The 18468-nt window shown below is 33.1% G+C and overlaps 1 protein-coding gene across 8 annotated transcripts in view; it reads right to left on the bottom strand.

Moving 5' to 3' along the window:
* Positions 1–18468, bottom strand: part of LOC140445291 (uncharacterized) — a 196856-nt gene that overhangs the window by 94996 nt on the left and 83392 nt on the right. For 4 of the 8 annotated variants that reach the window (XM_072537222.1, XM_072537224.1, XM_072537225.1 and 1 more), the window contains exon 1: positions 3484–3887. The exons of 1 other annotated variant lie outside the window; for it this stretch is intronic. In XM_072537222.1, coding sequence (XP_072393323.1) covers positions 3484–3641 — 158 coding nt within the window. In that variant the 5' untranslated portion in view covers positions 3642–3887. Of the gene's footprint in view, positions 1–3483; positions 3888–18468 lie in introns of those variants that run through there. 3 more of the 8 variants (XM_072537226.1, XM_072537228.1, XM_072537229.1) reach the window with 1 other exon arrangement.

Below are 18468 nucleotides of genomic sequence, written 5' to 3'. Positions count from 1 at the left end.
ACACAACAATAAACCGAGGGATTTTCAGATATCACACTAATGTTCAAATAATGTCTATGATATTTATAATGTCATGACATGACCCATAACCCAGTCACTCTCTCAGTCATCGTACTAAGCCTGTGTAAACTACAAAGTTTATTTTCAAAACAAAATACATATTATGGAGTCTGATGAAATTATTAACTATATTAACCATTCTTTGTTCATGACGATGGCTAAAATTATTAAAAATGAATTAATAAAATTTAAATTATAAATGGCGGACTATTAGCCATCTACATAAAATGATTTATTTAGATTTCAATGTTTATTAAACATTAAAGTTGTGAATGTGTGCATATATTTCATTGTTGAATTATGAACATGGTTGAATAGTCGATAAAATCAGATGCACATAGCATATATTTTAATATTTTATTAAATCAGCAATCGAAGCACGAATACGTTGATAAATATATGGATTGAGAGGAAAATTTCATCAAAAGTTTCTAGGTATCAAAAATTAAAAATTTGATTTACATTGTTTAGATATACATAAATAGCATTTGCACGTCGGAAAATTATTATACAAAATGCGAAAACACTAATACAGATAAGAATAACGGGAAATCGGGAGAAGCAGTAAAAAGCTTCAGGTATTTTGTAATTGAATTAAATACAGAGCGGCTTAGTGGTTGTAACCAGCGGCTTAGATCCAGCAGACAAATACCGTCTAAACATATTTGCCTCAACATTTCATTTCATGTTTCACGTTTCGACGAATCGAACCTCAATATTTACATAAATACTTCATTTTTTAGATCAATCAAAATTTTTAATACTTACAGACATGATATAGTATCATGATTACAGACTTTAATTAAAACTATAAGTGACAGATGTGGCTGCTAAGCTGTTTAATCGGTATCCGCGAAGAATTTTGGGCAAAACATGTGCCAGCAAAATATGAAAATTGCAGACAACTTGCAATTAATTTGGCAACTATGTTTGGCTCAACGTATATGTGCAAAACGTCTTTCTCAAAAATGAATTTTTCTGTAAAACAAATATCGCTCCCGATTAACGGACGCCCACCTCGAAGATACACTTCGAATTTGTTGTTCGACTCGAGAACCAGACCACAAACAAGTAGCTCAAGACGGTCGGTGCAATTTTTCACATTAATTTAAGGTCTTTTGTTTTATCATTGAGAATGTACCAAAATAATAAACATCTTGTCGTTAAATGTTATCATTTGTTTTTTTTTCTGGGCCTTGTTAAAATGCCGACCCCTGATATAGAGTCTCTATGTAAAATTGAATTGGAAAAGTCTAATAATAGCACATAAGCAAAGAGGAACTAAAAGCTGTGAAAAATGATGACTCCATGATTATCCTACCAGCAGCTAATGGATAAAATTCAATATGAAGACAAAATTAAAGACCTAAAATAATAACAAACAAACATTATAACAAATTACTTAATAAAGGATATTTGTAGTAGCATGAATTCTCTTTGTAGTGAACTGTCAAAATTTTTATTAACTATTCTACTATTTGCAAATAATAATAACACATTTATAAAGAATACACAATTTTTAAATAAATGATGGAATATTGAATTTAATTCAAATATTTTAGTAAGAGACTAAGAGTATTATCTATAATGGACTTATTGATATTATGTACGTACTTATAATAGGTACCTATTTTCTAATAAATAAGAATTCTATAAACAAATTAACTTTTTACTTTCCTTTAATTTACAAACAACATTCAATGGTCTTGTTGTTTAACCTACATGTTGGAATTAACAAGCTATTTTATAAATATAATTCTTTGTTCCTTCTTGTTCATTGCTAGGTAAAATAGCTCTCAATGTGTTTGTTGTTAGAATGTTGAATTTATTTACCATCCTTTAAAATTTTTACGATAATCCTTTTATGTATGGTATTATTATTTTCCTCGTATCTTTCCTTGTGTATGCTGTAGGATCTCGTTCTGAGTTGTTCTGTTCTATTCGGTCGATTGTTGAAAATGCCTTATTCATTAACGACAAGGAATAATCACTTTTTAATAAGAGATAAGTTAACAATTGTTTTCCTTCTAAGAACGAATTTTCATTAGAACAAGTAATTTTGGCTATATCGTATAAGGATTGAATGATTCCTTTTTAATATTGATGTGATTTGATTTGTAATTTAGATATCTGTTGGCGTGTTTTGGTTTTCTATACATCTAGTATCCTTCTTTGAGATAATAACATCGAGGAAAGGTAGTGTGTTATTATATTACTTTTCCATGGTAAATTTTATTGTCTCTTCTTTATCGTTTATTGATTGTGTCCAACAAATCTGATCCATAAGGTCATATTGAGAACAGAGTCATCATCTATATATCTCCAGCATACTGTGGGTTCTAGATTTTGTTTAGAAATAATATTTGTTTCGAAATCTTCCATAAATATATTCGCCACTAATGGAGATAAAGCAGAGCCCATTGCTATTCGCTAGACCAAAATTTTGTTTGTAGAATTCATTATTTAGTTGAAAGTAGTATCAGTACATAATGTCAATAACTCCATTATAGCTGATACATTTAGTCTTGTCAGTATATCATCATCCTTTAATTTTATTTTTATTATTTTTAAAGTTTTATCTAATGGCACATTTACTAAAATATTGTTTGATTAAATTCAATATTTTAATCAATTATTTAAAAAATGTTGTGTATTCTTTATAAATGTGTCGCTAGTACCTACTTGCAAGTCGTTGTATAATATTTAATAAAAAATTTGACAGTTCACTACAAGGAGCATTCGTGGCAGTGGCGCACCCAGGGGGGGTTTTGGGGGTTAATGGAGGTAGCACCATAAAAAAAATTTCGGTGATCAACCAAACCCCCCCCCCCCAGAGGCAAATTCTAGGTGCGCTACTGATTCGTGGTATGTACCTACTACAAATAGGTCTAAGTCTAAGTGATGAGTGATGTATTCGCTTTATGAACTTTCGATACTCCATAAAAATGAGGTTTCTTACTGTAATGAGATGTAAGTAATTTTTTTTGATAATCAGTTAAATAACCTGTAAATCTGAATAGAATTCTATATCCTATTTTACAAAGTCTTTGTTGGGTCATTTGCTAATTTGTTATAAGGTCCGTTTGTTATTAGAACTTTGTCCTCATATTGAATTGTATCCATTAACACAGTTGCATTTCAGGATTGTAATATTAAAACCAAAAAACTCAAAAAACAGAAGGTCGTCACTAATACACGAAGACAACTAAGAGTTTCTATGGAAAAAAAATTACGTACAGCATAATATAAAACAAGCGATAAATTAAGAACAATAATGATAAGACAAAAGACATTAGATTGAGTCCACAAATTAATTTTTTATTGTCGCTAACAAGGGGGCGACTGGTATCGTGATTTACCATATACATATAATTTACAGAATATATTACTACATACCAACTGGTTAAAAAATATGAGTCTTACGTGGGTTTTGCATAATATAATTCAGAGTGGTTAGTATCCGTATTTTTCTTTCTTCTTTCCAAACTAGTTTTATATTCTTTCAGAGTTTTAACCTTCAAAGGGGTTTTATATTTCACTCTAAAAACACCTTGAACACTGCTGGAACTACACGTTTTCATTATCTACAACTATTACCGGAAAATCATAATCCAGACAACTATTTGATACGTAATGATGCCGAAAAGACACGCACTACAGTAAAATACTGATCAGAACTGTTGATTACTAACTATCGGTAGTATTTTCTAAGTATATTAAGTATCAGTTTACTGCTCAATTGACAAAAACATCCCAGTCAGCTACGATAAGCCGACTGAAAAAGTTTCAGCAACATGCGCGCTCCAGCACATTGCCATGCGACTCCGTGTAAACAACTAAAACTATTAAAAATAATCTGACACCACGTTGTTGTTAGAAAAAGCACGAATGTGACTTCTCAGAAAGACCAGCCCGATTCAAGCAGGGAACCAATAAAAGTTTGGTTAGGCTGTGACTATCGGGAGGGTCGAAAAGAATTTTATGGGTTCCCTGTGACGTTTTGACGAGCATGGTCGCTTATACGCAGAGGCGGACTGTTGCTCTATGAGGATTAATTAGTAAAATGATAAAACTAAAAATGTGGCAATTTTAGAATTAGATTTCGCTAAATTTATATTCAAAGACTGCCTAATGGAATCTTACTAGGAAAACTTACAGTACAAAATCATAAGGAATCAATGAAGAAGGGATCGATCGGAGACAAAATTTTATTGGTATCACAAAATGGGACAAAGACAAGAATGAATGGAAGTAGAATATCTGCTAGGCAATAGGAAATATGAAGATTTATAGTACCCTACTAAGATATATATCGTTTGTATAACACGATTCCTAGTTTCATTTCTCTTTTGTTGTTGTAGTTATTTTCTTTTAGGTGTCTGGTGCTCATTAGTTTTTGGATATTTTGCAGCCAATTTGCTCTTCGTCTTCCCTTCCTCCGGCGATCTTTAGGAATTCACTGCAAAATTTTTACTTGGCAACCTGTCAGTGCCCATTCTTTTTAAATGCCCATACCAAACCAGTTGATGTCTTTCTATATCCGCAATGATTGAACATTCTATCCCATTTTTTTTTTACTTCTTGGTTTGTTATTCTATCACTACGTGAAATTCCCGCCAACCTTCTTCGCACGCTGATAATGCCATGGTGGTAAAGGCGAGTCAGAAGACAGACATATCCAATACATCTAAAACGGCCGCGTGCCATATTATTAGGCGGATTAGAGGAAATGGTCTACAGCTAGCACCTCCGAAAACTGAGGTGGTAATTCTCAAAGGAATCCGGGACAAATTCTCTCATCGTTTTACAGTGGAAGGGGTGGAGGTTGAACCAGCAAAATCGGTGAAGTACCTTGCAGCCTGGCTGTCAAAAGGACTGAAGTTCGGAGTACACGTCCAAAAGATTTTGAAAAGGCAAACCTAAGTGTGGAGGCGATGGTATGGCTAATGCCAAACATCGGGATCCAGGTAGCACCAAAAGAAGGGTGCTAAATGGAGTCTTCCAGTCGCTGGTGTCCTATGCCGCCCTGGTGTGATTCAGTGCGTCGGGCATCGTGAAGTATGCCGAACTGCTGGAGACTTCGCAAAGGCGAATGCTCCTTAGGGTATCAAGCCTACAGGACGACCTCAAATGTGAGTAAGAGAGAGAGAGAGCGAGAGAGAGTAAAGAGTGGTTAAAGCTTCGGCGAACTGTGCTGTCTATGAGGTGCGGACGCTCCCGCCCATCTTTTCAGTGGTGAGAGATGGTCGAATGGGATTTGATCTAACTGTGAGTTTATAATTTCTCCGAGGTACTTGTCTATTTTGGGATACAGAAACGAAATACGGCGGTGAGCAAAGGAAAGTTCTTAACAAAGTATCGTTTTAATTAAGTAGTGAATAGAGGATGCTTTGGTATGGAAAAACGAGGAAGAGCTTCGTACCAGCTTCTGTACGTTTTCTTTTTTGGTTTGCAATTGTTTTTCGTTTCTAATTCATGGAAATAACAGGTATACAAATATATATATATTCTGGTTAAGTTAAGCAGTTTATGAATACCTTGTATAATCACCTTCTTTCTTTCGTTGGGATATATACATTCAAACGGCTTTTTATACCTTTTTCTTGTGTGTGTGGAGAGGTTTGGCTTCGAACTATGTTCATAAGCCACAAATTATATTAATGAAAATTAATGACTTGCAATTAAATGTATGCTAATAAAGCTTTTTCTTTCAATGTTTAGTTTTGCTTGACAAATGTTCTTGTATACTCAGTAATATTCAGATTTAGTAAATTCCAAAATATAATGCTACTACAAAGCGCCACAAAAAATAGTAGATTTACCAAATAAGGCACCACAATTTTCTCGTATTTGTCAATTTTATTAAATCTTTGCGCAGTTCGGCCCTGGATTGATATGGTTGTAGAATCTTATGCTTTAATTCTGACCTGCCCCTTTGGATATTTCATGTACTGATGGCCTGACCGGGGTTTTAGCATCTTTAAAAAGAAAACTAACTATGCATACCAATAAAATATGACTAGCAGGCTTCAGATTAGTGTTGTTCTATACATTAGTGGGGGGTGGAGGAAGGTTGTAGCCATCAAACTTTATGACTTAACCGTTTAATGGATTTTAAGTTTGGCTATGGTAGTAGTAAACTCTGTCTGGACGTTGTTTTTGTCAGGTCAAAATGGAACACTTATTTAAAAAAAAATGTAGAAAAAGAATTTTTATTATTTTATTAATTTTGTGGTATTCTCCAAAATCATATTTGAAGAAAAGTGAGACACCATTAAGAAACGCTTCCAAAATAAAAACAAATAAATTATTTTTATACTGATCATCGATTGAGTGTTGATTTATGACTTGATCCATGAAAGAAAGTTTATAGAAAGAAGTATTGAAAGAAGTGTGATAACAATGAATATATGAGAATTTGCAGAAAAAAATTGTAATTTACATAATAAAACGATGAAATAGAATAGTTTAAAATATTTGGGCAAAGTCTAGAGAACGTTCCGATGAAGTTAGCTACAAATAAAAAAATTTTGTATTTGGCAGTGTTGCCCTGTCCTTAAATCGCTAAAGAGCATGCGATATAATAAATATTAATTAATTTAATTAAACATGGAAAACATAAAATGGTAAAATAACGAGAAAAATAATATAAATCACTATAAATGCTAAAGTTAGAAACTGAATAATAAGTTTAATTCTTTTTTTTTATTATTTAGAAAAAAAAAACATATAATCCACATCAACCACGCAGGGTTATTAGTGGAGTAACGTACACAAGAGTTCATTTTATTTACATTAAATAGATGTATATAAAGGTAAATCTTTTAAATAATTTATTACATGGTCAGTGTTTATGGTTAAAGTGGTTTTGATGTCATCTGAGATTCCATATTTTCTTCTTGTTTCTTCGTGGTACTGGCAGTCAATCAGAATATGCTTCACCGTCAATGAGAGAGAACAGTTTCTGCAGGTTGGAGAAGGTTCTTTGTTGATTAAGAATCTATGGGTCAGTGCAGTGTGTCCAATTCTTAGTCGGTTAATTATTACTTGATCCCTTCTATTGGATGGATTATTTAAGATGGTCTTCACAAGGTGATAAATCTCATATAGTTTCGTTCCTGAATCTTTCTAGTAGTCTTGCCATATGTTCATACAGTGGTCTTTAATTAGGTTTTTGAGATCGGAATATGGATAATTTATTGATTTGGTTGTGTATTGTGAGTTTATTCGACTTGTGTTTGCTAGGTTATCCACTTTCTCATTTCCAGCTATTCCTACATGCGACGGTACCCAGATAAATGCTACTTCTTTTCGTGTTGATTGAATTACATTTATCTCATTTTTTATAGCCCGTAATATTGGATTTGTAGGGCAATGAGCCATACATTAAAACTTTTTCTTAAAATTATACATCGTAGAATATACAAGCTATGCGAAGAGAGAATACAAGACACACAGTTTGGATTCATGAAAGGCGTAGGTACAAGAGATGCACTGTTTAGTCTACAAGTATTATTTCAAAGATGCAGAGATATGACTTGCGATATTTACACCTGCTTTGTGGACTACCAAAAAGCATTTGATACAGTTCAACACCAAAAAATGATGGATATTCTAACAAAAGCCCAAATGGATGATAAAGATCGACGTATAATACAAAATTTATACTGGAACCAATCAGCCACAATAAAAACGAATTTTGGAGGTGAACCAACGGAAATGATCCAGATTCTACGAGGCGTTAAACAAGGTTGTATACTTTCACCTATATTATTTAATCTATATTCAGAGGAAATATTTAGTGAAGCCTTGGAAAAATGCGAACATGGAATACTTCTAAATGGAGAACGCCTAAACAACATCCGTTATGCAGACGACACCGTTATTTTTGCAGACAGTTTGAACAGTTTACAACAACTAATAAACAAAGTAAATGAAGTAAGTGAAAGATTTGGACTTCAAGTAAATATAACAAAAACTAAATTTATGATCATCAGCAAAAATAAAGTTAGAGACGCTCAACTACTTATCAATAATACACCAGTGGACCGAGTAAAACAGTATAACTATCTTGGAACAACAGTAAATGAACAATGGGATCACTCACAGGAAATAAAATGTAGAATAGAGAAGGCTAGGAGTGCATTCAATAACATGGCCAAACTCTTTAAAAGCCACAATCTTAATCTGGAGATAAAAGTAAGGCTCCTACGATGTTATATCTTCTCAATATTGTATTACGGAGTTGAATCCTGGACACTAACTGAAGCAATGGAGAAAAAACTTGAAGCCTTCGAGATGTGGCTATACAGGCGAATTCTAAGGATATCATGGACAGACAAGATAACCAACGAGACCGTATTACGAAGAGTGGGCAAAGAAAGAGAGGTGATGTATACCATTAAAAGGAGAAAGTTGGAATATCTCGGACATATAATGAGAAACAGCACTAAATACAGATTACTGAAGGTAATCCTACAGGGTAAAGTATTCGGAAAGCGAGGAATTGGGAGAAGGAGAATATCATGGTTGAAGAACCTGAGGAAATGGTTCTCCACAACAACAACGAATCTATTTAAAGCATCAGTCAATAAAATAATTATAGCCAGAATGATTGCCAATATTCGGAACGAATAGGCACTGAAAGAAGAAGAAGGGTATATTTGTTTTACACCTAATAGAGCATTTAATGAGTCAGTGATGATGACACATTTATTCTCACTACGCGTTTTGAAGAAAATTAAGGCTTCCAAAATGGCTGTGGTCTCGCCTGTGAGGATGCAGCAGTTTGTAGGTATGGATATAGTGTGAGTAGTGTATTTACAGTAGTATGCAGCAGCATGTCCGTCATGAGCTTTAGAGGCATCACTGAAAATTTGGAGATGATTAGGATAATGAGATATCACTTCGGAGTACAAGTGTTTAATGAAAATCGGATTTGTAGTTGATTTGGGGTATTTTGTGAGGGTTAAATCAATGGTAAGTGTAGACTTGTAGAGATCGATTTAGCTTATCCATATCAAAGTTAGAAGATTTTATTCGTTCTATAAAGGGAGTACTATTTTTGGGAGAATACTGGATGTTGTTTCTGTGCTGATATTTTCCCTATATTAATTTAAATTCTGCTGTAATGATTTTAATATATATTTTCACTTTGTTATTATCTTGCAATCTGGCAACTAAAGTGTTGTGAAAGTTTTAACACTGTTGCCAATTTTATCCGCTAATCTACCAAAGGGCAATTACATTTTTTTTCTAATAACTAACTGCAGCTAATATTGAAAGAAACAAATATTCATTCGTTCCAAAAAATACCAGATTCCATAAAATAATATAATAAAAATATACTGTATCAAAACATATTTGAGGCATAAAACATATACATAATAAGGACATGGCAATACCGCAAACGCAAATTTGTGTTTTACTCAAGTTTCTTTGTAGCTAACTTCATCGGAACGTTCTCTAGACTTTAACCGAATATTCAAATTTAGATTAAGTACTAATAATTACTATTTAAATGGGAATAAGCCACAATTAAAGGTTAAAGTGCGTTTATTGACGTTGCAATTTCCACTTCGGAATACGTTCGAGAACGTGGCTTATTCACATTTAAATAGTAATTACTTTAACATGCCACAAGAAAATAGCTTCACAAGAATATTAAATTTAGATATCATAATTTGTATTCAGTGATGTAGTAAACCTTACAGTACCGATTTATGTTCAATTAATTCAAATTTTATGATATTTGGTCCGCCATATTTAAGTCGCTATTTTGAATTTTTCAACTTTGGTATCAAATCCGTAATCAGTGAGGTCAAAAACTTTGCAGTACCTATTGATGTATAAATACATGAAATTTGGACGCCATATTGGATCGGTCATTTTAAATTTTCCAATTTTCGTAATTAGCAAATATAGTACCTACCCACTCATATTTAAATTGATAGGTATACATTTAGGCTTTTGGTCACGTTTTCAGCAATTCGTCCCACTGTATCGTCCCTTAATACCTACCTAAGCCCTATACACCTGCAATCATATTTTATAAGTTGTGCAACCTAAGTTTCCGCAATTTGACCTTAGCGTATGGGACCTCCAATGTTCATGAAAATGTATTTTTAATATTTTCAATAAAAATTTCTCAAAGGTTAAGTTAATAAAACTGTTATCCATACTCAATATTTTGTCATATAAAACTTTGAACTAGTTTATGAAAACATGTAACTTTTGCTTTTTTTAGCCATCATCGAACTTTCAACAATACTCAAGTTTAAACCCTTTAAAAAACTCTCCCTTTTTTACTGCACTCATATTTCCAAATTTAAGTGTAAAATTCTCTGTGGTGTGTCGCTCGGGGCAGTCTTTTACAATAGCCATAAAAATATAAAATTGTGGCTCTGGCCTAATAAAAATATCGTAAAGTTTTATTTCGGACTTTGGTACTCTGAATACAAGGAGGTAGGCGATGTACTTTTTTCAAAGGAATGCATTTTTTAAAATGAATGATACTGCGTTTTACATTGTTGATCTATTTATTTATATATTTAGTGATATAGTAAAATGGTGTAAAATAGTTTGAAAGAATAATTTAACCCTCAACAAAACAGGTAGCATCTTACAGACTACACTGATTATAAAGTTGTAAATACCTCTTAAATCGAACCGCCTACAAGTTGGTCAAATCATATAATAATCAGTAGTTGTCTCTCACTCTATTTTAAAGTTAATATAGATAGGTATTAATTATAGTGCTGGTCTTGGAAGTAAGAAGCGAAACGAAACCGAAATATCAAAAAGGACCGTCAAACATAAAATTGTAAATTATAATAGATGAAAACGAAGAATGTTTAAAAAACCTCAGGAAAGAAGTTTATAAATAAAGAGATCTGGTGGTGGTCAAGCAAAATTCAAAGAAAAATAAACGAGAGGAAAAAACTGTATAACGAGTGGTCAGGAATAGATCTCATACAGATCTTCATAAGTAGTGAACAAACTGACATATTCGAATATTACAATGTCTTAAAGAGATACTCCCAATACGAAGAATTACTAAGTGACAAGTTAAGGTGAGTATGAGATAAAGACAAAAGAAAAACTCGTGGTACACAATTATGTAGGAAAAGTCAGCTTTTGATACTTTGATTGGAAATTTTGCAACAAGAGCTAGAAAGTTGTTTGTTTTTAAGATCAAACGTTATTAGTACCTGTTTACAAAAAAAGGGAGATATACTATACTATACAAACTACATAGCCATAGAGCTAATTAGTCACATCATGAAAATATGGGAGAGAGCAATTGATAGACGGATACGCGAAGAAACCGAAATATCCAATAATCAGTTTGGCGTTATGCAAAATCAGATCAACAACAGATACAATTTTCATTCTAAAACAACTAATGGAAAACATAGGAATAAAGGAACCAACACTCATATGCTATTCAGTGATCTTGAGAAAGCATATTTTAGGACAGGTATGGAAGAGACTGATAAATTTCATGTGAAAGTTGGATTGCACCAAGGCTTAGTCCTTATTTATTCCCATTAGTCTTGGATCAGATATTAGCGAAACTACAAAATAACATTCGCTGGTCCCTAATGTATGCTGATAATGTAGTGTTAGTAGGAAATAGTAAAAGCTACTTAAAACAAAAGCTAAAACACTGCAGAAACGCTCTTGAGAAAAAAGGTTTAAAACTTAGTAAGACAAAGAAAGCGAGTAGTGTCTTGTCTGACAAATTCCAATGAAGTTGAAGGGAAAATTCTATAAAACAGCCATAAGACCAGCTATGATGTAGGGAACTAAATGTTGGGCAGTTAAAAAGAAAGAGGAATAACGAATGCTTGTAGTGGAAATGAGAATGCTTAGATGGATAAGTGGAGTGCCAAAAAAGATAAAAACTTATGGAGAAATACCTAGTGAAGCCGATCACACTTAGGGATAAGGGCAAAGGGAATGATGATGAGGCAAAAGATGATGAAAAAAATTCAGGAAAGGTGAATAAATTCCATGTGAAGGTAGAATTGAATCAGGACTCAGAGCTTGCCAATGATGTAGATGATATTATTTGAAGCATCATTGAATGTCAAGTTCCTGGTAAAAGTAGAAGAGGAAGACCAAAGAAGACCCACGAAAAAGGATTAATATTTATAGAGCATAATAAGTGTTAAAAAGTAAACGCAGACTTTTGAAGGAAAAGGCTTAAAGAACAGATTAAAAAGGGAGTAATTGGTATGTACATTGAATAGATTTTGGAATCGAATATAGTTATTTGGATAATACACTAATTTTAAAAAAATTTAATTTTATATATCTAGGATTATCACTTCAGAGAAAAGGGGAGATATGAGACTCAGTAGAATTAGCATCTTTATGAAGTTAATAACGCTAGAATTACTATTAAAACTGTTGAATATCAGTAGAAGATTTACTGAAAGGAACAGGAGAAGAAGGACAATAGCTTGGGTATCTTTCTTGGTAATGTTCACTTAGTTTTATTCAATATGATCACACCTGTTCTTTCATTAGTTTCTTGTTTAATTCGCCAGCTTTTTAGTTGCAGTGTGTTCACTTGGTTTTATTCAATATGATCCCATCTGTTCTTTCATTGGTTTCTTGTTTAATTCGCCAACTTTTTAGTTGGAGTGTGCAGAATTAATCTGGTGGGCTTATTTCATTGTAAAACAGAGTAGGGGTAAGCAAACTAGAGATTAATTTTTCAAATGTCGAAGCATCGAAGGCGAATCTATGAGCAGTGAATGAAAAATAAAATAACAGGGTTATTGAGATCCTATCAGTCAAATTATCTGGACCGGCTTTAGAAATTTCAAAAAATCTTGGCCGATTTGGTATATCTTTTGCACACAATTCAAACACGATAAGACCCTCAAGTTCAGGTACATTTAAACAAATTTTAATAAATAATAAAAAATTTAATATTAGCAATATTCAAATACAGCGATCCTATTGTTCATTTTGCAATAACTTTTTTGTTAATCAACCGATTTTAATTTAGCATATTAACTTGCAGCGATCGAAATTCTGAAAGCAACTGGAATTGACGAACAAGACTTGCGAATTATCTCAGAACTATATTGGAACCAAACGGCAACAATTGAAATAGAGCATAAAACATCCGAAGATATACAAATCCGACGAGGACTGCGACAAAGTTGCGTCTTATCACCACTATTATTTAATTTGTATTCGGAATCTATATTCAGAAAAGCATTAGACGAGGTTCAAGGTGGAATCAAGATCAACGGAACCAACATAGACAACATCAGGTACGCTGATGATACCGTCCTAATAGCAAGCAACGCACAAGAACTACAAAATATAATAAATTATGTAGTTCGTCATAGCGAAATGTTCAGTTTACATCTAAATGTTTCCAAAACTAAAATTCTAGTATTTTCAAAGATACGAACAAACGTACATTTGTACGCCAAGGGACAAATAATAGAAGAGGTAACTTCCATGAAATATTTGGGAGCAAATATCAACAGCCAGTGTAACCCAAAAAAAAGAAATCATGAAAACATTTTTTACAAGATCAGACTTTAGTTTAGAGCTCAGAACTCGAATGATTAGATGTTACGTTTTCTCTGTTTTGCTGTATGGCTGTGAAAGTTGGACAATGGACTCTAAAACAGAAAAAAGAATAGATGCCTTTAAAATGTATATATATATATATATATATATATATATATATATATATATATATATATATATATATATATATATGTATATATATATATGTATATATATATATATATATATATATATATATATATATATATATATATATATATATATATATATATATTGTTATGATTGTTTATTTTGACTTTAATCTTAGTTTATTGAGCCAATAAAAAAATATAACTTATTTGTTATCAAAAGTAAAATAAACTTCTTATATTACCTGTACCTTAGTACCTTAATATATACATTTATATTAAGTGAAAACCAATTTTACTTAAATTTTTCTTTACTTTAAACAAGAAAACAACAAAATTTTAAACTTTTGATTAGCCTAACAAAACCTCAGTTCCTAAATTTGAATGCTAATGACCATGATGTCAAACCGATCCTTTACAGATATAAAATTCAATTGTACAAAACACTTACAGCTTATTTTCTTATTGAGTTGTATGTTGGAACATACCCAGAAAAATCCAGTCTCCTCAACGATGTCTCCTTTTTGGCACCTAGGCTCCTTCCTAACGTCTCTGCAAACCTGCTGCACTAACCAAAAACACCTGATGCACTTCTCCAAAAACTCTACTTATTAATGACACAAGGACCTCCTTTTGTCAACTTGATGCCGTAAAACTACTTTCACAAATCTTCACAAAATGCCAATGGTAGATACAAGGACCTCTTTCAATCTACTTGCTATCTCCTTCTGCAAAACTATTCAATTCTTTTTCACAATGCCGGTATCCAACTCACGAACCACACCCTATCTTGAGACAAACGACTGTTTCCTTCGATGACCAAATTATAACTGACTTCTCCGGTTCTCATGATCGGCTCACAAATTCCCATTTAAAAACGACCGTCCAATCAAAAGCTCAAATTGTGTTTACCATGATTTTGGAAAAGCCTAATTTCGGTTTCAGAGAAAAAATTAAATAGCTTACTTTAAAATTGGTTTTGTCAATACACAATTTATACATATTTCAAAAGATTAGAATATGGTCATTTAATACTCGATTGAAAAGATTAACTTACAGGTAAAATGTCTTCTAATTCTAAACAAAGGTTTTTTGATAATTTTGTTTGAAACGGAAAAAGGTCGTTTGCCAAACAAATTTCTATTCTTATCTACACTAAATCTTATCCTAAATTACTATATACAATTTGTTTATATTGATATCTTAAAATTTTATTTCGATGGATTTTTTTATTTATTTTTCTTTGGTTGGGAAACATAACAATATATACAGACAGATGCTGAGAATTCCAAATCAAAGAGAGAAAAATACAATACTTGGGTCATGTGTTGAGAGGTGAAAGATATGAATTACTCCAAATCATATTGGAAAGTTAAGTGCAGGGCAAAAGATCAGTTGGAAGACGCCAGAACTCGTGGCTGAAAGACCTGAGGAGATGGATTGACCGCTTATCCACAGAAATCTTTCGTGCTTCCAAAGCTACAATTGCCATTTGGATCGCCAACCTTGGAAAGGAGACGACGCAATGAGAAGATCTCGTTTTGTGTATTTTTTTTTCTGAAAAAGTTATCTTAATCTTTTTGTACTATCTCATACTACACATTTTATCTGTCAAATAAAGTTGTAACGAAAAATTCTTATTTTTTACCAACTTGATTGGGCTATCATTCCCAATTAGTTCTTACGTAGAATGGCATCGGGAAGCTTGTGAGACATCTACAAGTATTACAACGAAAGCTAAAAAGAAAAATTTGATCGGCTGTCATCTGTAGGGCAAATTAATTGTTAAAACAATATATTGCTGTCATCTGTAGGGCAAATTAGTTGTTAAAACAATATATTGATGTCTTTGTTTGGTTTATTTTGTTGTATAAAGACAAATGGCCCAATTTCATAGTATCTGCTACTTAATTTGAGCAAAAAGGGTAAGTGATATAATGAATAATTAGTATAACAATCCAAGGAATAAACTGTAGCTATGGTAATATAATATCATCTATTATCAAGGTTTAACTGAACTAAATTGATGGTCAAATTCATGTTATTTGATTGAATGGTAATATGAGTTTTCTTGTTTTCTATTATACATTTTTGTCGTATTTCTTAGAGGTATATCCACCCTGTAAAGTTTCAGAGCCACCATTGGCTCCTCGTAGAAGCATAAATAATGAAATTCGTTTTAAACATATACATATAAGCGTCCCGTAAATGTCACCATGATAAGAGGAATCATAAAATAACAATTAATAAGTGAAATTAAAGTTTACGATGATTTTTATTATTTTATTTATTGGACACTAACAATTTAAGGAGTTTGTGGAGTTTAATTAGTAAGTGATTGAAAAACTAATTAATTCAAAATTGGTAAGAGCAATGGGTATAAAATTGGTGAAAGGTATAAAATATCTGTACCGTTGGAGAAAAGTGTATCGAGAGTATTTCTTTTGATAAGAAGAGATTTAGAAAAATCTGTACATCAAATAATTACTTGGACGTAGTTTTTTTTTCGCAAGCCCTTTTTTGCTATAACTGCAGCCTTAACAGTGGCGAAGATATAAATTCACCGTAAGTTTTTACCTTTTTTATCCTGTTTTAGCAGATAAGTACAATGCTGAATATTTTCTGATGGGAGACCGATGAAAAAGGAAACATATCTGTCCTTATTTTTATTTTTCTTTTACATGTACCTAGTACAGTGCAGCGTTAGTGTTCTTTGAGAGGCCACATCCTTTATGTTTGCTATCAATTGAAAAATTACTGGTGTCCGCCGAGATCGAACCCGGGTGCTTTGGCTTAATAAGCCAGTACCTAGCCACTGAGCTATGACGCCACACCTAGTATTATTCCATTAAAGCTGTTAACGTACAGTACAATATCATAATATAACAGAGAATATCGAAAACAGTCTGTTGTAAATCGATAATACATCAGCCAATTGGCTTATTGCACATTTTGAAGTCGTGAAAGCTGGCTCAGGTCTAGTGTTAGGGTTTTTAGGTCGCGTAAGCGCTGCTATCATGACTTAACGACAACTTACCACGGCATTGGCAGCGAATACGGGGCTCCATTCTGTTATTATTTATTCATTTGATGTCACTGACTCTTCTTTGTTCGTATCACTTTGACCTTTTCTCTTTTACGTATGTTAATATGTGAAGACATTTCATTTCTGTTGCAGATATCTTTTGGTTTTTATGTCTAGGTGTCTATCCCACCAGGTGGGTTATCTAATTGATGTCTTTGCTTTTTCTAGCCTTGTTTAAAATGTTGTTTTTTGACACTTTTTCGAATTGTAAACCCCTAAGGGTCTAGCTTTTAGTTGTTCATAAGTAAATTCTTTGTAGTAGGAGTTTTGTTCACGGCATTGAGCTGTAAGCCTTCATTACGTCCATAAATGGAGCTCCTTGTTTTTTAATGTTTTTTAAAATTATAAATATAGCGGATATTCTCAAGTTAAAGTTGATTGCATGTAACGAACGAACTATCTTACAATAAAGTCGTCCCAGGAACGCAACTCAGCACTATTGACTATTATTTTAAAGTAGTCTATTTTAAAATGTATAATATATGTCTGAATTGTCAATATAAATGAGTCAGATAAAATTAAATTATTGGAAGAATTTTTCACCAAGTAACAAAAAACAAACGATTTTCGAAGTGGAAATTGAAACGTCAATAAACTTATTTTAAATTTCCTATTCTGTGTACCGGAAACCCACCCATATAAACCGTTATCTCAATGCCCAGTCACATCATCACCCCGCCCAACTCAATTCAGTTATCAACACGCTTGTTTCCCGTTTCATAAGACTTAGCGACAACAATTCCCATTCCATCCAAAAACCTGATCAACCCAAAATCTTTCTACCATTTATCAAAGGTGTCACTGACAAAATCAGTAAAACTCTTAACCCTCTAAATATCAAAAACATCTTCACTACTCACTCCAAGTTGACCAATCTCATCAGATCTGTAAAAGACCAAATCCCCAATGAATACCATGGTGTCTACGAGATACCTTGTTCCAGTTGCCCACGTATATACATAGGACAGACAAACCGACGAATCCATAACCGTATTTATGAACGTTCTATATCTGTAAAACATTCCTGATACTACTTCAGACCTAGCCCAACATCATATTCAGACAGGTCACAAAATAGATTTCGGAAAAGCAAAAACCATCGCTCCCATTCGCTTCTTAAAATCAAGAATTATTCGTGAAGCTATCGAAATTGAAAAACGGTTTACAGCTTAAACACACGCGATGACGCTAAAACGCGCTTCATCGACCCAGCGCCCCAACCCATCCGGCTCAGACCGTCTCTGCGCATACCATTCCCGCGCATATTGAGAGAATAAAGGAAGCTTCAGAAGGTAAAACCGGTCCGGTCGTCACCCGATACTGAGGAGTAAGGAGATTGAGACCTCAGTGCCGTTTGACGGTTCGTGTGTTTCTATAGAACAAGGTACTGACTGATACGTAACGAGTGAGAGGAGTTGGTAGATTGCGCCCCTGAATTCGAACGGAACCATATGCCTCTTGATAATGGCTCCAAAATGGGTGCTGAAACGTCGAGTTTAAAATTCTCAACGCGGTTTTTCCCGAGAATCCTGCAAATGGAATAGTAAACCTTGTTAGATTCCTCATAAAGCTCCTCGTTTACGAATTTTAAAACACAATTATTCAAGCACAGACTACGAACACAACTAATCCTCG

The sequence above is a fragment of the Diabrotica undecimpunctata genome, chromosome 7 (assembly GCF_040954645.1).
Source record: "Diabrotica undecimpunctata isolate CICGRU chromosome 7, icDiaUnde3, whole genome shotgun sequence".
Taxonomy (NCBI): domain Eukaryota; kingdom Metazoa; phylum Arthropoda; class Insecta; order Coleoptera; family Chrysomelidae; genus Diabrotica; species Diabrotica undecimpunctata.
The sequence above is the reverse complement of the archived record's forward strand: the minus strand, read 5'-3'. Positions and strand labels throughout refer to the sequence as shown.